Source organism: Neovison vison, chromosome 7, assembly GCF_020171115.1.
Source record: "Neovison vison isolate M4711 chromosome 7, ASM_NN_V1, whole genome shotgun sequence".
Lineage (NCBI taxonomy): Eukaryota > Metazoa > Chordata > Mammalia > Carnivora > Mustelidae > Neogale > Neogale vison.
The window spans coordinates 6747042-6768388 of record NC_058097.1 but is presented as its reverse complement, the minus strand read 5'-3'; the positions used below and the strand labels follow the sequence as shown (position 1 = coordinate 6768388).

At 45.5% G+C, this 21347-nt stretch overlaps 1 protein-coding gene and 1 long non-coding RNA gene across 2 annotated transcripts in view; one reads left to right on the top strand and one right to left on the bottom strand.

The window, feature by feature from the left end:
- Nucleotides 1-21347, bottom strand: part of PKD1L2 (polycystin 1 like 2) — a 90238-nt gene that overhangs the window by 57493 nt on the left and 11398 nt on the right. Inside the window, exons 6-11 of the mRNA XM_044256016.1 lie at nucleotides 12735-12964; nucleotides 10544-10948; nucleotides 8223-8300; nucleotides 5283-5332; nucleotides 3456-3573; nucleotides 1272-1479 (exon numbers count right to left, since the gene is read on the bottom strand). Of these exons, the coding sequence (XP_044111951.1) occupies nucleotides 1272-1479; nucleotides 3456-3573; nucleotides 5283-5332; nucleotides 8223-8300; nucleotides 10544-10948; nucleotides 12735-12964 (1089 nt within the window). The remainder of the gene's footprint in view (nucleotides 1-1271; nucleotides 1480-3455; nucleotides 3574-5282; nucleotides 5333-8222; nucleotides 8301-10543; nucleotides 10949-12734; nucleotides 12965-21347) is intronic.
- On the top strand, nucleotides 16170-20917 carry LOC122911207. Its single transcript, XR_006385444.1, has 4 exons — nucleotides 16170-16909; nucleotides 17346-17534; nucleotides 19637-20085; nucleotides 20793-20917. It is a non-coding gene; the product is annotated as an uncharacterized LOC122911207 (long non-coding RNA).

Sequence of the window (21347 nt, the reverse complement as noted above, 5' to 3'; positions counted from 1 at the left end):
GCTGGGGATCAGATGGTGAAGGTGGGGGAGGTGGGTATTTATTTACCAATGAACCTGCGCCTTAACAGGTGGGCAGGAGTTGGCAATGGCTGTTCCTCTAACCAAGACCCCAGCTCCCGGTGGTCCTAGCAATGCCATCCCCCCTCCTTTCCTATGCAATCCTGAGAAGGAAAGTGGCTTCCTCCTATTGTAGTCCTGCACTGCCAACCCTAGTTTGTTCCCTTATCCCTGCCTGCATCTGTACATATAGACCCTTTGTCCAACTCTCATCAACTCCCAGTTTGAGGGAGACAGCTACTTCTTTTTCTTTTTTAAACATATAATGTGTTATTTGCTTCAGGAGCACAGGTCTGTGAATCATCAGTCTTACCCAGTTCACAGCACTCGCCATAGCACATACGCTCCCCCATGTCCATCATCCAGCCACCCTGTCCCTTCCCCCACGCCCCATTGACCCTCAGTTTGTCTCCTGAGATTAAGAGTCTCTTATGGTTTGTATCCCTCCATGGTCCCAACTTGTTTCATTTTTTTCTCCCTCCCTTCCCCCTCTGACCCCCTGCCCTACTTCTCAAATTCCTCATATCAGGGAGATCATATGATAATTGAGACATCTACTTCTTGCTCGCACCCACTTGATAGACCAGGCTACCTTGAGCTCTCACCTTGACTCCTGCAAGAACTCAAGTGATCTCCCGGAGCCCTCTCTTGCCCTCCTTCAACCCACTCTCCACCCTGTTACCACAGAATTTTGAAGTAAGGCACGATCCCATCCCCGGCCTACTTGCAACTCTTGGGTGACTTTTCCAGAACTCTACAAAATGATGTCTGTGATATAACCCACAAGGTTCCACCAGAGCCAGGCCCTGCCTTTTCTCCCAGTTTCTTTTTGCCCCTCTTTCTCCCTCCATACTTGAGCCATACCTGTCTCTTTCACTTCCAGCTATTCTGTGCTCCTTACTTTTGCCATCCAGTTTCCTCTCCTGCCCCCTTTTCTTGCCATGCTAGTTCCTCTTCCTTCACATCTCTGCTAAGGGAAACCTTCCCTGGTCCCAAGTCCGGGATGCTGTCATTGGGATACACTACCTCCCTGCATTCGTTGGGGCCAATCATTGCTGACCACCAGGAAGCACTCCGTGTGAGAACTGTGACCAGGTCTATTGGGCCACTCCTATAAGACTTGTCCCTATGTCTATAACATCCCGAGCTAGGTCTTCAGTAAATGGTGGCTGAAGGGATGGCAATGCCACAGGAATTTGCTCTCTTGCCCCCACCTGACTCGAGGCCTGAGTTCCAGGGGGGAAGACACATAGAGGCACTGCTCCTCCCGGTTCTGCAGCTCCCCGCCTCTCCAGGTGGCCAGGCGCAGGGTGACGGTGGAGTTGGGCGGTGGCAGGCAGGCCGGAGGAAGCACCAGCTCCCTTTGGTCCGTGCGGAGCAGCTGCCTCTCAACACAGTAGCTCCACTGGGCCCAGCAGCGTCCTGAGGGGAAGGGGGAAAATGCTGTTACCAATCCAAGGACCCTTTCGGTTTGGCGTTTTGGGGAAGAAAAGAGTCATAGATAAGAGAAGGAGCTCCAAAGAGAGAATTTGAGGAGCACTCCCACTTGTAGGGTGTGGCGACAGTGCTGCGGAAGGATGCTCCTGGGGAAATGATTGGAGCTTCCCCCTGACTCTGAGCACACCTGCAGGGGATGTCAGCTGCTTTTACTTCATGTGGCACCGGCCACTGGCTGAAGAATGAACGGCCAGGCATACAGCAGGAGAGAGGCCAGGAGGATAGACAGCTCTGCCTGGGTGAGCACCCAGGCAGTTTCTTGTCCCTGGTGTAATTTCACTCCATCTGGAAGGCTGACCTCACCTGTACGTCCCTGTGGGTACAATGGGGACCTGGGGACCTGGGGACCTGGGGCCTGTATCCCATCTGAGAGGCCGCATGTCCCCTCTGGCTTTATGATACCATCTCAGTAAGTCCCTGTATCCTTTGCCCTTCATCTCTGTTGATGGATGTTTATCCATCAATCACCTCGCTTCCCCCGTCCCCCTCATTATTGGATTTAGGGCCAACCCAGGTAATCCACGATGACCTCATCTGCAGAGTCTTAATTACCTCTGCAGAGACTCATTGCAGAGGTCATTGTTCTGGGGATGAGGACATGAACGTATCCTTTCGGATTCAGTATTTAACTCCCTATAGGTACCAAACGCACAGAGTGGAGGTGATTGCCTTCCCATCTTTGTCTTGCACAGAGTTCTGGCGTGTCCTTCCAGAGCCAATCCCTGCCTGCGTCGGAATATAGGTATGTATGTTTGTGTGTGTTTCATTGTTCCACACATAGCATTCTCTATGCCCTTCTGGACTTGGCCTTTCTTAATGCATCTTAGTAAGCATCCCGTAGCCATACAGCTGCCTTATTTTTGTTAACAGCTATGTAGTCCTCCCTGTCTGGATGTACCTCTTGATAAATATTCAGGGTGCTTGCAATCATCTGCTATTTCCACCAGTGCCATTCATGAGACATGATCTAGGGTCAGGCCATCAGCTCAACCACCCAAACTCTATATGTGCATCCTCTATGAATCCTGATAATGAGAATTAATATTCAAAAGGGTATCCTGAGCACTTACCAGTGGATATCAAAAGGCTTCAAGATTTCCATGACTTTTGACCCAGCTATTCCATTTCTTAAAATTTATTATTTTCTAAAAATTTATTTATGAAAGTAACCAGAGAATCAAATAAAGATAGAACTATAGGGATGTTCATTACAATGTTGTTTATAAGGGCAAATAATTCAAAACAACCTAAATGTCCAAAAAATAGGGTACCAGTAAATAAATGATCATACACTAACTGGACAGTCTATTATACACTTATTGTGAAATCAAGATGGAGAAGATATCATGACATTAAAATATGCAGGATATATTGTTCAAAGAAAAAACAGTTAACAAAAATAATATGTACAGTAGGGATGGCATTAATTTTCAAAAGAATGACTGCCCACCTAGGCTATATCCCTATAGAGAGGAGGACAACCATTTCTAAGTAATGGGCACTGGTGCTACTCTCTTGATTTGTCTGAAAATGCCTCCTCACTTCTAGACTCTCCCTGGCAATGTATCAAGGGCAAGGAAGTGAAAGGAGGGCAGTTGTTGTTTTTATTTTATTACTGACTTTTGCGGTGAAAATAAAGCAGATTGACTTTTAGGATTAATTATTGTTCTCACATATTTTACAGATAGTGCATCTCCTTGTTGTCTGCCTTCAAGGCTACATCTGCCTTGGTTTCCCACTGCTTCCCCCCACCCTGCCATTTCCATGGAATTCTTAATCTGGCACTTACAAGGGGCAGGCAAAAGTGATTACCTGTGTGAAGGTTAAAAAATGGCAAAGCTGACCTCTGTCCATTACTTTGTGGCGAGATAGGATAGTTCTAGAACTCTGCAGACACCTACCACATGACCACTGGAAACGTAAATCCTTGTCACTGTCTGGCGAGCCCAGAGTCACAGTCGTGAAAGGATCCACATACTGACCAGGTTCCACGTATACCTGCACGTTCCCTTTCTCTCTCTGCAGAAAAAACAGCTGGCTGGTGAAATGCCCATCCACAGTTGGCACACCACCTCCCACCCCACAGCAACTGTGCCAAGGGTACCCACAGTATAGGGTGTGGAATGGAAACAGACCCTGTGGGACCCACGTGGCTCACCTCCAGGGATGAATCACAGGGTAAGTAACTTTAGTCTGAATGTGGGCTCAGTGTTAAGGGTCCACCATGCATCCACCTTTAACAGAGCCTGCTCTGGACCAGGCCCCATGCTTGACGCCCAGAGATACAGGAATAGAGACCTGGGCCTTGCCCTTAAGTTTGGGAGGGAAGACAAACAAGGAAACAGACAAAATACAGAGTGCTAACTGCTGCGGAGAGAGGGGGTCCAGAGGATTGTGAGAATGTGTAAGAGGGAGGCAGTAGGTTGAGAACATCTGCTTCTATGAAGATTTGATATCATTCGATTCCTGGGCTGCTGTGGATTAAATGAGGGGAGGGTGTGACATGCTTTCTGCTGTATCTGGTGCAGAGGAAGGCACAGAGCTATGACCTCTACAAAGTGGATAGCTGGTATCAGGGCAAGTTTCTCCAGAGGACAGGATCATAGAGCTATTGTGAAGGAAGAGGAGTAAGTGAGCCTGTGGGTTCTAGGAGGAGAGATCAAGAGGCATAAGGTATTCTCCTTGAGTAAGTTCTAGTAGGACCTATTAAACGGCCAGCCTGAGAGGACAGCCTGTATAGCAGGAAGCTACATGGCAGAACTCAACCCCTAGTGGTCTCCCATGGCCTAAGAATAAAACCCAAGTCCTTGTCTTGGTACCTAAGACCTCATGGGATCTGGCCTCTGTCCATTTCTCTGTAATCTCCTACATGCTCCTCCTACCCAGCCCCCTTGGCCTCAGGCCAAATTCCAGCCCCAGGGCCTTCATATCTGTGCACCCTGAAAGCTCTTATTCTGCATTCCAGCATGACTGACTGTCTTATCTTCAAGTTCCAACTTGAATGTCTCCTTCCGACAGGCCTGATCACATTTGCTAGGCCACCCTGTGTTGGTTGCTGTCACTGCACCCCATTGCTTCTAGTTAGACACTTATCACAACTCCTAACCAGATGCTAATTTATTCAGTAGTTTCACCTACTAGTCTCCAAGAAGGCAGGGACCATGGCTGTTTATTCGCTTTTGTAGCTGCAGTCCCTAACACCAGGCCTTGGATAATGTAGATGCACAGTTTTTGTTATTGACATGCACAGACAATGTCAATAGCAAGGAGTTGAGGACTTAGTCTTGCTGTAAAAACTAAGGAACCCAGGTGTGTTTTCTAAGCATCAACAGCTATAAATTTTCCTCTGAGCCCTGCTTTAGCTTCATCCCACAAATTTGGATAGGTTGTACTATCATCACTCAAAAATATCTTAAAGTTTTCCTTGTGAATTTTTCCTTTGACCTCTTGATGTTTTTCAAATATGCTCTTGAATATCCAAGATGTCTAAAAGGTATGTACCTATCCCAGATATCTTATTACTGATTTGTAATGTGATACTGTAGTGGTTGGAGAATATGCTTGGTTTGATTCCATTCCTTCTGGATCTCTTTTCAAATGGAAGAAACCTCTATGCTTCCTAGTTTTCTGGCTATTAGCACCAATAAGCCCAAAACCAAAACTAAAGTAGAGTGTTTAGACATCTTTTTCTGGTGAGGTGTTAAGTGTCTAAAAAAACAAATACTCACATTCTTTTCCTTGGCATTTATTCCAGCTGGTTCTTGCAGACTGGAAGGAGCTATAAACACAGTGGGAACAAGCATCAGACTTGGGTAGTGTTGATGAGATTGCCAAAGGGCAGAGGCAGAGGTATGCTCAGAAATTTAGCATACATTTAGGCCATAGAAATGGGTAAAAACTCAAACCATCTTGTCCACCATTGGACTAAAGACACCTCTTTGGTTGTTAGGAAAGAGGCAGGCAGTTGCCAGTGCAGATAACACAAGATTTGGAGACAGGCCTGTGGCCGTATGTTGTTAATGTTTAACTACCAGTTAAGGGAGGGAGTGGGGAGCTCTGATTTGTAGTGTTTGCTGCTTTCTTTGGTGTCTGTATTGCCACTAAGGCAGATTTCAAGCTGCCAAGCTGACGGCAGTGATTGTAGAGCAAGAGGGGGCGCCTGGGTGGCTCAGTGGGTTGGGCCGCTGCCTTCGGCTCGGGTCGTGATCTCGGGGTCCTGGGATCGAGTCCCGCGTCGGGCTCTCTGCTCGGCGGGGAACCTGCTTCCCTTCCTCTCTCTCTGCCTACTTGTGATCTCTCTCTGTCAAATGAATAAATAAAATCTTTAAAAAAAAAAAAAAAGAGGTGGACAGAACCAGCTCTCACAAGCTGCTGGCAGCCAGCCTCAGCACACCATGGTACATTTCTGGGTTCTTCTATTGGCCTCTTACCGGCTGTGTGAACCTCGGAGTGTTAGTTATTCTGAGTCTTAGGTTTCTCACCCCTTACAGCAAGGCAATTCCCATTTCTCAAGGGCTGAATGCTGTGTTTAATTGCTTTGTCATCTGTATATATCTGTAAAGAATATTATTATATCAAGTCTAAAAAATGGAAAATGTACATGCAGTTGGTATGCTCTGAAAATACTAAACCATGAATATATTAAAGTATAGTGATTAAGATAGGAATGTGTTTTATCTGCACTGGCAGATTCATGTGCGTCTCTAGACCCCAGTGACCTGGTTATTTTAAGATCTGAGTACCATTGATCTGTAAAAAATTCTCTCCCAGTGAATTCCCATTCAGAGAACTCCAACTTCGAAGGTCTGTAAAAATTATACAAAGCAAAGCTAAGATGCTAGACACAGAAGCTGTTCTTAATCTTTTTTATATATAAGATTTCATTCATCTATTTAATTGGCAGAGAGAGAGATCACAAGTAGGCAGAGAGGCAGGCAGAGAGAGAGGAGGAAGCAGGCTCCCCGCTGAGCAGAGAGCCTGATGGGGGGCTTGATCCCAGGACCCTGAGATCATGACCCAAGCCAAAGGCAGAGGCTTAACCCACTGAGCCACCTAGACGCCCCACCATTCTTAATCTTAAGAAGAAAGATGGTCCAGTAACCCTGAGTGAAGAAATCAGGAAAAGTAGTTGCTACCTCTGATCCTGCTATGAATTAGCTGAGTGACTTCTGGAAAGTCATTTAACCTCTCTCAGCCTCAAATTCCATATGTGGAAAATGAGGGCCATGGACAGTAACAAGGACAGATGTCATTTTCCCCCATCCAGGTTTTCAGGTCCCCCTTCTCTTGGTAAGAGCACTTACAGGTGACATTTTCCCTGAGGAACCCTCCTTCTCCCACTCTCAGTACTTGGTTTGGGTGAAGCTGACCCCTCATCATATTCTGGGTGAACATGTGATTCTGGTCTGCCCAATACCACTTTCCCCTGGCCTCAGCACTGGGTCCTGAAGGGAACATGAACCAAGCTTGGACCAGGAGAGGCAACCTTAGGACTTCTGGAAATATCCACAAAGAGGCACTCCTCCTCTAGGGTTAAAGATTGAAGCCTGGGGCCATCCTGCTACTGCTTGGGAAGAGGGAATCACAATGAAGCCTGAGTAGAACGAAGAGATGGGAAGAGACAGATTTCTGATGACTGATGATTGAGTGATGGATCCAGCTGTGACTAAACCCTGGCCTTTTCTGAGTTGATAAAACTTCCTCTGACTTGAGCTAGTTTGAGCTGTTTTTCTGTCCATTGCTGCTCAAAGAGCCCTGGCAAACACATTTGAGATGAACTTTCAGCTCTGTGACTGCCACTGTTGGTTGCCTACCCAGCAGCCAGTTCCCCACTCTTCCCGGTTGCCAGAATCTACCTTTTCCCACAAAGCCGGAGGTGCGGGATACCTGCTTCCCAGCATTCCTTACAACTGGGGTGCATGACCCTGGGTGATGGTATCTGACAGGAAGATTGCTAGGGATGAGCGGGGGAAATGCTCCCTCCCCACCCCAGTAACAAGAGCTACAGAAAGGGAAAAAAGCTGGAGCAGCTGCTGGGTAATGCTGGACTGACATGTGATGTCTGGAACTGCAGCAGCCATGTTGATGAGATGCAAGCCTAAGAACAAAGCAGAAGCTCTCAGGATGGCAGAACTGGACAACAGGGGCACCTGGATGGCTCAGTCTGTTAAGTGCCTGCCTTCAGCTCAGGTCATGATCCCAGAACCCTGGGATCAAGCCCTGAGTCCAGCTCCCCGCTCTGCCTGCTCCCCCCTCCCTGCTTATGCTCTCTGTCAAATAAATACATAAAATTGTTAAAAAAAAAAGAACATGTCAACAGAATGAGCCTGGGTCCTTGTGGTGACACTAAGCCACTGAACCAACCCTGGAATTACTTACCTCCTAAATTCTTAGTAGGTGGAACAATAAAACCTTGAGCAGAAAGCCTCCTTTGTTGGGCTTTCTGTTGCTTGGAGCCTAAAGCAACATAATGAATACAAACTCGGATGTTTCAGAATTCTTAACAATGGTTGAATGTTTTACTGCTTATTTCACTGCCCCTTAACATCTATAGAGCGAGGTAAGTATTTCAGAGCTTTGTTTTGAAGAGTTCCTCACTGGATCCCAAGCAAGTGCAACGCCCCAGACTCTGGTCATGAGTTTTGTACCCACTTCCCGAAATTCCTTGCCTGTGACAGTGATGCTTCCGACTTCCAAACTTAGGTTTGAGAAGGCATTCCTCACCATCACAGTGACCAGAAAGGTACCTGCAATGCAAAGGGTAGAGAATTATGGGTGTTGTAGTAAATTGTTTGACTTTTGCTAAGACAGCTCTCCTAGCATGTACTTCTCAGTTCCACTGATGGCAGAATTTGAATCTTTCATCATCTGAGCATTTAATGAACCCCTGTTGTATACCAGACATGGTGCAAGGCTCTGGGGACACAGAGATGAATGAAATGTGGTCTTTGTCTTCAAGGTCCTTATAGTCTAGTAGATATGCAAGAGACCAAGTGCCAGACCATGGCAGAAATTGGTATGGGGGCATTGTGGACACGGAGCAGGGGATCACTTTATGGATCATGGATCATGGTTCATAGAGGGGGTTAAAACTAAAGTTCAAAGGACAAAAATAGTGTCCATCCTTTGAGGAGAGATTCCAGCAGAAGGAAAGACATGACAGAACTTTTAAAAGATTGCGGGGTAGAAAACAGAAGAGAATTTGTAAGACTTATTTGGGGTACATATGTATCCCACCCCTCTTCTGTCATGGGGAAGGGTGGTGGGTGCTACCTTCTCAAGTCTAGAGGGAAACTCATGAGAGGGGACGCTTGGAAAGGTGAATGTGTGCTCTTTGAGGTTGAGGACCCCCATGGAAGTGTTCCTTACTCATGCCCTGGGAGGATGGTCTATGACAGGGGGTCATGACAGAGGGTCTATGACAGAGGGTGGAGTGAGAGGGAGAGAGGGAGGGAGGAAAAGTTCTGCATTCCTGCCTTTGGAAAAAACTACAGTCACTACCGGTAGCTGGCCAAGGAAAAGGTGAGAATTTTCTGCAGACCATTTGTTTGTCTAGGGGAGAGGGAGTGCTGGAAAGGGCAGCAAGAATGAGAACCTCTGTTCTCATTGACCTTCTTGGTGATCCAGAAGCAGCAGCAGCTGGCCAGCTGTGGCCAGCTGAGGGAGAGGCATCACCCCTGTCCCGGAAGCTGAGGGACACAGCAGGGGCCTCAGAAGCCCAGAGAAGCTCCCATAAGACAGCTGCAAACATCTGCTGACAGCAAGACCAGCCAGGACTGAGCCAATGCCACCAAGTGAGGATTTCTGTCCTACCTGGTTCCCTCTCCTTCCTCCTCACCCCCTTCATTCCTGGAGCCATCCAAATCTGTTTTTCTTGTGGGGAGAAGACTACTTATCATCTAAGAGTAAGCCAAAACCTCATAGGGCCTGCAAAGATTTTATCTATTATCCCCTGCCAAGCAACTTTTATAGAAGACAAAAATTAATTTGCATTTGAATTATAGCCTATATGTTGTATGTATTTTCCATTGTCATTTCATTCCATTCTGGATACCCCCTGTTTCAAGCTGGACCTCTGATACCTGGCAGAGTTCCAGTGTTCTTCTTCTCAAATCTGTCATTTAACCTGCTATGTCTTTTGCCAGCTCTGCTGCTGAGGGCATGATAACCCCATACCTGTACAGTGTTCCCCTCTTTCTGACATACCTCTGAGACCCAGGGCTAGGGACCCTGGGGGCAAGATTCTGGGTGGGCTGGAGGCTCTGTGACCCTCATCACATTCCTGCTGCTGACCTCACTGCACTGCCCTGAAGGACTCTGTTCTCTCCAGATGAAATGCAAATATCTGCTGTGGCCTCCGCCCCTGGTGGTGCCAGCCAGTCTGTCACCCTCTCTCTGTTCCAGCCACATCGTGACACTTTCTCTCTTCTCCCTCCCTCTCCCACCCTTGTTTTTACCTCTTTCTCTCCCCCAAGGGCATGGACTAGTTTCCTGAACCACACACTCAAGTAGAAATGATGGAAAAACTGGACCACTCCAGCCCTCCTTCAGTGGTTCTCAGTGGGGGGAGATTTTGCTGTCCAGGGGACAGTTGGCAATGTTTGGAGGCATTTCTGTTTGTTGGGACTTAGGGGCCTGGAGCTGCTGGCATCTAGTGGATAGAAGCCAGGGATGCTGCTGAACATCCTACAATGGGCAGGACAGTCCATTGTATGGGACATCCCATTGTATGTTGTATGACCACTGGGTCATACAACAAAGTATGACCCAGTCCCAAATGTCAGAAGGGCCAGAATTGAGAACTCCTGTGACTCTGAACTCTATGAAGGCAGATAATAAGTCTCTTCCTTATTTTTGTGACATAGGCTGGATGCTGTGAACCAGGTTTGTGACCAGGACACACTGAAACTGGCTGGCAGGATGCTGGACACCCAAGTCTGGAAGGGAAGAGGAAGGAAGTTTGGAAAGGGGATCTGCCAACCCCAAGTACCTTCAAGAGGAACTGCCACATGGTAAATCCCAGATGGCGCCTTGAGGCTTTCTTCTTGGTGGGTGAGGGTTGCATTGAGTCCTGCCACTTCAAAGGTCAGCCCCTCTGGGACACCATGAGCCACCGAGATGTTGACCAGTAGGTCTTGTCCAAGCTCCAAGTGGTCAGAACCCCAGGAGGCCTGTAACCCTGACAGAGGCTCCATGAAGTGGACTGTGATGTTTCTAGAGGGTGCAGAGGTGGTGCTGGTACTGGTGGCTCGGATCTCCAGCTGGTGCATCCCAGGGCCAATCCTTTGCTGGGCCGCTCGGTCCAGGGTCAGATTGTAGGGCAGCAGGCCGCTCAGTGTGGTGAACTCAGCCAGGCTTGTGTTGCCTGACAGCACAGTGTAAGTCACCCCTGTTCCTGTGTGGGATAAGAAATATTTAAGAATGTTGGCAACAACCATGCTGGTAACTGTACCAGGGTAGTCAAGACTAGCTCTGAGGTCAAGTTCTGGATATAGCTAGGGGCATGGTATAGCCATAAAGACATGTGGAAGTGTGAGTCCCAACCCCAAGTATTAACTGTGGTTATCTCTGAGTAATGGGTGCATGAAGGATTTTTCTTTTTGGGTCCTCTCTGCTCATCTGCACGTTCTAATTTATACTATGCATGTGCTACCCATAAACTTAAAGGTTTGTAATAAAGATTTGAGAACATTTTGTTGACAGGTTTGGCCTTGGAAGAAGGCTAAGAAGGAAGCATGTCCCGAGGCATGGCTGATTTTTGTGCATGACAGTTAGCCTCCAGTCTTGTTCTAGGCAGGAGTAGCTGAAGCCGTTTCCTTCCACCTCTGTAGCAGACTGCCTGGAACCCTGCTCCTCAGGAACACGCAGCCTGTCCCCATTAAGATGGGGCTCCCTTACAGGTTGGCACTGGCTGTCCAGCGGAATACTTTGGTTGACTCTGAAAATCGGATTTAAACCACGGAATTATGATTCTCTCCAATAGAAACCAAGCGAGTATATTTTCTTGTTTGAGCAAGGACGACGCAGCTAACGCTGCAGAGAATAGAATAATGTTAGCCCTCTGATTCTCCCATTTACTGCTCCCTCTCCCCACACTCAGTGAAGAGCAGGCACTCAATTATATTTGTAGAATGAAAAATGAATGAAGGATTATTTTGGGTTTCCCAGGTGCAGAGAGCAGCCATCTTCGGCCGACAAGGACACCAGAACAGAGAGGAGCCCCAAGTACCGCGTTTAAGGGCCCGCAATGGCTCCGTGAAGTCCCTGCTGAGTGAGGCTCTGGGAGCTGCAAGGTCGGACTGAGTCACGTCCTCACCTCTGCAGCTCCACGTCAACGCAGTTTACCTCAACAGGCTTCTGTCCAGGTCGCACATTGGACCTGTGCCTGCAGGAAAGAGGCTGCCTTCGGTGATGATGGGTCTTAGCTGGTAGGGTCTCTAGTGAGAAAAGGGATGATATTCAAGAGTATTCAACAGGTGAAATTGCGTGGGTCCCTCCCGACAAAATAGGATGGATATTTTGATAAATCAGGATGGACGCTGTGACCAATCGGAACAGATGCTGTGACCGATCAGAAGGGACACCTTGCCTAATGAAAATGGTCACAATGACCAATTAGAATGGCCTCTGTGACCAATCAGAAAAGAAACTGGCCAGTCAGAGCAGACGCCAGCCATAAGAGGTGCTGTCGCTGGAGCAGTGCTCGTCACTGACTAGCAGCCCTGACTGGGGGCAGCATCACTGTGCCAAGCTGGGCAGTGCTGGCTGAACTGGGATGGCCTCAGGCCCAGCTGGTAGCTCTCCCAGCCCTAGTCAAGTTCCCCCAACGAGGAGTGACTTGGAAATTCAGCTCTTCTTACGGGACTGTGTGCGTGCAAAAATGGCATTCAGAAGGCTGAGAGCTTCACTAGCTTACTGGGCTTAAGACTTTGAGCCAATTTCTGAACGTTCCCTCTGTTTCTTCATCTGTAAAATAGAGATGATAGTAGTAACGTGTAACAGTACATGGAGATAAAACTAGTACATGTAAAGCACTTAGACCAGTTACAGGCACATACTAGGTGCTAAGAAAATGAGCTAAAAAACTGACTCGATACCTGAGTGCCAAAGCCTGGGAGTTGGATGGATAGATTTGGGGAAAATCAAGGTTGCCTTGACCTTGACCATTTCTGTAGACTCACCTCCATCAAGCACCACCTGAATCCACAATGTGTCCCCGAAGACAGTGCGGCAAAGAGGGCTGGCCCCTGACTGGGCCAGGCTGGAGCACCCAGTCACACTGAGCTGCCCTATCTTGTCTCGGATCGTCACATGCTTCTGAGCCATCACGTGCCACTCAGTGGTTGTGCATTCCGCAAACACAGTGAATTCCCCGGGGGCCGTGAACTGGTGGATGATGTTGCTGGATGAACTGCCGGCAATAGTCGGTGTTACCAGTGTTAGGAATACACACACACATACATTCACACATGTGTGCACCCATGCACTCACCCGCCTCACACTCCCCTGCTCTGCAAAGATAAATGAAGAAAAAGACGCTAGTCAGTCAAGCTGTTGGTGTTCATGAAGATTACATGGAAATGTCTGGAGCAGGTAGAAGTGAAAGAAAGAGCAATAACCAGCCAGGGAGTTGAATATTTGGTTACAAGTCCTTTTTCTGCTATTTATTTCTTCTGTGGCTCACATAAATCCCCTTTCTTGCTTCATCTGTAAAATACTATGCCCCAGTCTACCTTTCTGAGCCATATTTTCCCATATGTAAAAGGGGACCCTAGCCCAAATCTATCAGAATTATGGGTATGTTTTGCTTCTCATTTTCCCAATGAAACTAATTAAAAATCTCTTAACAGGGCCTGTAAAGACCCACATGACTTGCCTTCCTGACCTCATCCCCATCTCCTGCCACAGCCCCCTAGCTCAATGCCTACTCCCACCTCTTTTCAGTTCCTGGAATATACCACCTCCTGTCTGCCTCAAGGCCTGCAAGTGTGCTGTTCTTTGCTGGGAAAGCTCTTGCCCATCTCTGCTCACACTCACACTGTTCCTTCTGTTCTCAGCTTAAACATCGCCTCCTCAAGGAGACCTTCCTTTGGTTCCCTATGTAGGAAATGCTGCAGCTTCGTTGCTTCTCCTGGGTGACACTCATCCCTGTGCGCTTGCTCAGTCACTCTCGTTTTTTTCTGCAAGGTTGTCCACACAGTGTCTAATTCTCAGTTATAAATATGACACCAACATAGTGCCCAGCACAGAGTGGATGCTGAGAAATATTTGACAAATGAGCATATTTGTGAAAAAGCATGGAAAACAGTAACCTGACTTTTGGTGCTGGCCACCACAGTGTAAGCCCACCACAGCCTATTTCTTCCACTGATTACCATGAAAACCCTGGGCAGATTTCAAAAAGAAACTTCCCGAAGATACTGAAAAGTAAACAACAGTTGACAGGTGGGGAAGAAAGTAAAAACTTTAAGAGTTATCCATAAAGATGGAATTTTCCTGTTTTGTGTATTTTTTAACCTCCTGTATCTCTTGGCTTTGTCCATAGGGTAGCCTGAGTCATGAAACTGCACAACGGATGAAGAAAACAAAAACCTCAAGAGAAAAACCCTCTGTTGAGCCAGAGAACTAGGGAAAGGGACCCAATGAGCTTGAAAGCACAGGGAAAATATCTGTTTTGTGTTCTCTTGTTTCTCTCTTGGCCCTGACCTAGGCTATCCTCCCTCAGAGCTGCATTGACTACTTAAGGGGATACAAACATGAAATCCCCAAGAGAAAACCCATCTTTCTAGCCAGAGGAGCAATGGAGAAAGACCTGTGGGAGCTGGAAACTGTGGGGGAAAACCTGAAAAGGAGAGATCTGGAGAGGAGGATCCCCCACTTCTGTGAACAACCCAGCACAAACCATGACCTCACCCAGAAATTATGCAGGTGCAGAACAGCCCCAAAGACACACAGCTAAGGCTTTGTTGAAGTCAGACTACAACATAAACACTACCCGGAGTGCCACATGTGTGGGGCAGACCCAAACAGCTTTGGAAACTGAATGGACATGGGAAACAGGGCTCACAGAAGGCAAGTTGTGAAGTGTGGTCTGAGTCTAACAAGGGGTGCTGCCAGCTAAAACAAAACAACAAGCCATTTTCCAGAGGATTTAAACAGGATCCAGAGTCTCAGAACCTACTGTCAAAATGTCCAGAATACAATCCAAAATTGCCTGATAAACAAAGAATGAGGAAAATTTGATCCAGTCTCAAGGGAAAACATAATAGATGTCAGCCTATAGATGACTCAGGGGTGGAAATTATCAGACAGACTTGAAATCCACCATCATAACCAAGCTCCATGACATAAAAGTAAATCCTCTTTAAATGAATGGAGAGCTAGACATTCTGAGCAGAGAAACAGAAACTATTTTTTAAAAAATGAAAATTTAGAAAACCACAATATCTGAAATAAAAAAATTTTACTAGATGCCTGCAATAGCTGAATAGTGACAACAGAGGAAAGTTGGTGGACTTGAACATAGAGCGAGAGAAAGCATCCAAGTTGAAGAACAGATGTTAAATACATTTAAATATTAATAAAATATTGAATTGTTTAAAATGAGCAGAGCATCACCAATCCATGTGACAGTATGAAAAGATAAAATATTTGTGTCATTGGAGTACCAACGAGAAGAGAAAGATTGGTGTAGAAAAATATACTGAGGAAATAATGGTGAAAACCTCCTCAATTTGGGAAAACCCTACATTTAAAGATTCAGACCCCGCCAAAGGAAAAAAAGTTAAAGAAAACCATCCCTACACATATAGTTATCAAACTGCCAAAAGTCAAAGATTAATGAGATAAATAAAAAAATCAAACTGCTAGAAAAAATGGCACATTACATGTAGACATGTGAATGAATGTAGATTTCCCCTCAGAAATCCATGGTGGTCAGAAGACTGTGGCAACATCTTTAAGTGTTGAAACAAAAGAACTTTCAACACTTAATTCTATATCCAGCAGAAAAGTCCTCCAGGGAGTGGAGCAAAATAAAGGCATTCTCAGGAATAAAGAAATCCTCTAAGAGGATTTGTTGTCAGAAAATCTTCTATAAAAGAAATGGTTAAGGGAGTTTTTACAGCTGATGGGAAATATCAGAGGGGAACTTGGAATTTCAGGAATGAAGGGAGAGTACAAGTAATGGTTACTTACTTTGGTAAATGAATAGGCTACTTTTCTCCCTTAAGTTCTTTAAATGTGTATGACTGTTGAAAAGGGTTTTCGATGTATGTAAGTGTCCTACATAGGACAATTATAAAGGAGGGTGGGCAATGAGACCCATATGCCAGTAAGGCTTCAACATTTTACTGAAGTCAATACTAACTCCATTTGGACAATGAAAGATTAGATATATATATATATATAGTAATCCCTGAAGCAATTACTAGAAAGGTAATAAAGAGAACCAAATAATAGATATGTTAAAATCGGATACTAAAAATATGCAAATACTCCAAAAGAAGACAAGAAAGGAGAGGAACCGAGGGAAAAATAAACAAGGGCGAAGAGAAAACAAGTAACAAAATATAGTAGACCTAAACCTAACTATATCAATAATTACATATAAATAGTCTAAACACAACAATTATTGTGCCAAATGGGATTTTAAAAAACCAAGACACAACCAAAGACTGTCTACAAGAAGCCCGCTTTAAATACGATGATAAAGATACGTTAAAAGTACAAGTATAGAAGCTACACCAGCAAACACTAATTAAAAAATGATGGAGAAGGCTTTATTAATATCAGACTAGGTAGATTTCAGAACAAGAAAACACTGACTCTTTAGAGAAATGTGAAGGATGGTTTTGAATAGCAAAATCTGGCCTGTTTTTCAGGGATCTGCCTGGAAGAAGCAACTCGTTCCATTTTCTGAACTCTGCTGCCAACTGAAATTGCCCAGGACTAAAAGGCAGAGAAACGGATTTTTCCTAATTTGTCTCCCAGTGAGCTCACCCAAGGGAAAAGACAACAAAGTGGTTTTAGAAACTGCTGCCAACAAAGAGAAGATATGCTCAGAGTACAAAGCAACAGAGGCAACAACTAAACATTTCTGTTATGACGCTATGAGCCAGCAATTCCACTCCTGTGTACAAACCCAACAGAAACATGTACATGTGTGCACCGGAAGACACGTGCTCAAATGCTCACAACTGCGCAATTTCTAATTGCCAAATGGGAAATCACCCAAAAGGACTGCCAACACTAGAATGGATAAGTAAACTGAAGACAGTCCGTACAATGGAATGCTATATAAGAATGAGAAAAAAAATCATGGTTACGCACAACAATATGGACAAATCTCAAAAAGGTATTGTTGAACAGATGTCAGACACAAAAAGAATACACTTTATGATTCCATTTACAGAAGCTTCAAACGGGTCGCACTGATTGATAGTGGTAGGAATCAGTACTACTGGGGCCTGAGGAGGATTCCTGGGAGGCAGGTCTTGTTTTGTTTCTTGATCTGAGTGCTAGTTACATGGGTGTGTTCACTGTGTAAAAATTAACTGAGCTGTGTCTTTGTGTGCATTTTTTGCATGTATCTATGCTTCAATAAAAAGTTTAAAATTACTTTAAGATACTGCCACTCACTGATTTGTACATGCTGCTTAGTAGTTGACATTAATGGGATGTGGCTTTTAGAAAGAAAATGGAGAAGATAGCTCTTATTTTTTATCTTTGCTCATAATGTCCAGTTGTTATGAATACCAAGGTCTGTGTCATTTTGTTCATGTCACTCACAGGTTGCTAGCCAGCTTCGTGGACAGATCGGGCAGTGTGGTGTAGTGGAGAGGGTCAGAAGCTGGAAGTGAGGTCTCCAGAGCTCCATCGGTCACCTGCATAACCTAATGTCTCAGTGCCCTTGTCCATATAACAAGGCGAGAGCCATTCCCGGCTGGGTCATTCTAGGGTTTACATGAGACCATGGCTGAGTAAGTACCTGGCATGTAATGGACTCAAATATTGTATTTTTTTTGTAATAATAGGATGACATTTATGCCACTTAGCCTCTTAGAAATAAAGGTAGTGTCTACTTCTATGTAATATGAATATAATGGCCACAGTTGTTCATTTCTGAGAATCAACTCTGTGCTGGTTCTTTTCTTCTTTTAGTCCCATTTAGTCCTTAAATTACCAAGTGATATTAGCAATATTTGCAATAATATTAACAATCACAGATCATGTACCTGAATGCCTAAAGATTCTTATATATCCTCTGTAGTGGATGCACGTCACCGAGAGCCTGTCCTCTGAGACCGAGGTCTGCATCCCCCCAGCACTTTGGCCTGTTAGTGCTGGAGGGCTCACAGCTGAATCCATCTCCAGGAATTCCCCTTAGCTAAAGGGAGCTGCCTCCCACAAAATGCCATCTTACCTCCAATGGCTGCCCAGGGCCAGAGTACAAAGGTTCCACTCTCTTGCTTCAATCAAGACAGGTCCTAGCTCTAGAGTTCTCTATGGGTTTTAGAGGGGCCTGTGTTGCTAGTGTATCCCAGTCCAACTTCTGCCCCTTCTCCATCCAGGTACCCCCCAGGAAACCTGTGCCACAAATCAGTTTCCTGGTACCCAACCTATATATTCTCCAAAAACAATTTCTCTAAACTGGCTGGCAGCAAGGCTGTTCATCAGCAGACCCCTTTTGAGTTTTCCAGCATTGTCTTTCATTTTTCCCACACACCTCTGAAATCCTGTTGTACTACGGGGCTCTAAGTTCCGTGAGGGGACCTCAACCCCTTCACATCCATGACCTCCTTTGCTGTACCTCCTCTGGTCCTGCCTGGTTCCCCCGAAAGACTTCAGTCCTTTGTGACCATCACTTCACCCTCCACATAATTCCTCTGAGCCTCCCAACATTCTGTGTACATCTAGGTCACTCTGCGTTTCGTGTTGTCTTAGAATTACCGATTTCCGGGAAGTTTCCCCTGCAGACTCAGCTGTGTGCAGAGGCAGCTCTAAATAGACCCCAAAATGACGACAATCTCCGAATATGTCAATAGGTGGCGCTAAGTTACCCAACACGGGACAAGGAAAATTTCACCTTCGCAAATTGTTGCATAATAAATTGGTGCATAATAAATTTCAGAAACAAAGACAGTTTTCCACAACAAACAGTAAAGCAAAACAGCCTTAGGTTCAAGTGAACACAAGACATGGGAAATGCAAGGTGAAAAGGAGCTTCTAAAAGAGAAATTCTTAGACTTTTATTACACTGTTTCTATTTGAGATTGGATTCTCCCCAGTCAGCTCATGCTGTCTACAACAGAGCTCAAGTGTCTGATTTAGGTTTTAGCTTAACAAGGAGTTAAGCAGAAGCAGGGTTCTGTACAAACATATGAGAGAAAACCACAGTAATGGTCACACAAGTTATGTGACTTCTGTGTACTTAAACTTCATGCCATTCCTAAAATTCTAGCTGAGGCTGCTCGTGCTAAAAAAGCATCAGAAATACATCTCCCAAATTTAACAAAAATTATAGAAGGTGGTGGCCAGGTAGTTTCAAAGTCCAACAAGTTTTTAAAATAGATGAAATTGGGTTATTTGAGAGGAGTGATGGCAGATGCTCTCACCATCTATTTCTTTCGGAAAGAAGATTTCAGTGGCTTTGGCTGCAAGCGAATGCCGAGAGGGACTGCAAATGTAAAACACTGATTACTGTTTCTCTTCAATTATCAAAAAACCACAGAGAATCCAGAGAGCAAGATAAAAACACCCTTCGCCTCACCGTCCAGAGTTGACAAATACTAGCATTTTGTCCCATTTTCTCCAGTTTTTAGCTACTGTTTGCTCATTACTGGAATGTCCTTGTTTAACTAAAGGTCTTAGAGAGCTACTGACAGTCAATTTTGACTAATGCCAAATGCAAGTTGTTTAAAATTTGGGGGCTGGAAGATTGTGTAGCTGAGCATTTGTTGTTTTACCAATGGAATGGTAGCAAGCAGGAAGAAACCTGCAGAACAAGGCCATGGGCATTTATGTCACTTAAACATTTTCTTCCCCAGAGTATCTTCACATGTAATTTCTCATTTTACTCCAGGAAACAATCAAGGCAGTCATCAATGTAAATGCAACAGGGAAGGAAATAGAAACCCAAGACCAGGGATTGTCTCGCTGGCATTAGAACCTTCCGGAGAAGGCATTTTATTTTGATGGCATAGAAGGATGCCTGAGACCACAGAGGACTGTTGAGTTTGAAACTGGCACTCAGTGGGACAGATTTGGGCCACGGATAGAGCTGGCCCCTCTTGGACCCGCCCCACCCAGGGTTTCCTGCAAGCAGAGCGTGCACAGGGATGGATTCAGAACCTCTAGCTCCCTCAAGGTAGAGCTGCAGACGTTGTGGAGTTACAGCCTTCAGGATTTCCCTGGGGATTCATGTTGAACTCAGGACCCCTGGAAGGAGCCGCCAAACCCAATGAGCATCTGAAAATTCTGGAACATTCTCGGGCACCCAGCAGAGCAGAAAAGAGCTTACCCCAGGCCCAGGTAAGACTTTGAAATGTTATGAACTTGATTCAGCCTCTTACCAGGCTGGGGAGGCTCTGCTCCCCTAGAGGATTCAGAGCACAGTCCCTTCAGGCCCTGTGCCCCCATGCTGTGTAATCCATCTTGGGGGGCTTCAGGGCCTCAGCTTTGATGCCAGACAGTCCTGTCTTGCACCACTATGCTGCCACTCACTAGCTGCATGGCTTGGGCAGTGCTGCTTTACCCCTCTGAGCCTTAGTGGCTTTGTCTGTAAAAACAAGATAATGATTACCTAGCTCAGCTCTATCCAATAGAAACACAGTGTGAGCCGTGTTACTGTGTAGGTGTGTATGTTCTGATAGCCACATTAAAAAAGTAAGAATCGGTAGAATTAAGTTTAATAATTTATTTTCTTTAACCCAACATATCTAAAATACTTTCATTCCAACATGCAACTAACGTAAAAATTAGTGAGATATTTTACATTTTTTATGGGAGGTTAGATGGAGGGAACTAAATCTCCAAAATCCTGCATGTATTTCACAGTTACAGTGTATCTTAAGACCTGCTACATTTCAACTATTCAATAGTGCATGCGGCAGGTGGCTATTCTATTGGATAGGGTTGCAGTGAGGGTGAAATGAGATTATATGTGAGATTATACCTGAGAGTTGCTTGGCTGAACTGTTTTTAATGTTGCTACTATTTTTTATCATTCTTGCCAACAGAAAACATTCCCACACCCAGGTGAGCTTCTTCTTCACCTCATTACCGACTCTTTGGATGGTCACTTGGGAGAGAATCTACCCAGAACCAAGCCAAAAGGACCCAGCTCTTCGTGACTGTGCATGTGGCCTCCATAATGAGAAAACCTGTGAGTGCCACTTCCTCCCCTTCTTGAATGTATGCTCCTTGGTGTTGTGGCTGTGCCATTCCTTCCATCAACAGGTGGAGTCTGTTTCTCCATCTGTTGAAACTGGGCTTGGCCACGGAACTTGCTTTGGCCAATGAGACATTAGAGACACAAGTAGAGATTTGAAAGATGCTTGCACATGAGGCCTTGTTCTTATTTGCTGCTAGAAATCTTCAGACACCATGCCAGTGAGGCTAAGCTAGCCTGTTGGGTGATTAGAAACACACACCCATAACCAACATTCAGCTAATCACCAGACATGCAAGTGAGGAATTCTGAGGACATCCACCCCCAGGGTGAACTGGCTCAGATAAGCAAATCCACTTAGCTTATCCAAAGAAGCCAGAGAAATAATACCGTAAGCTACTAA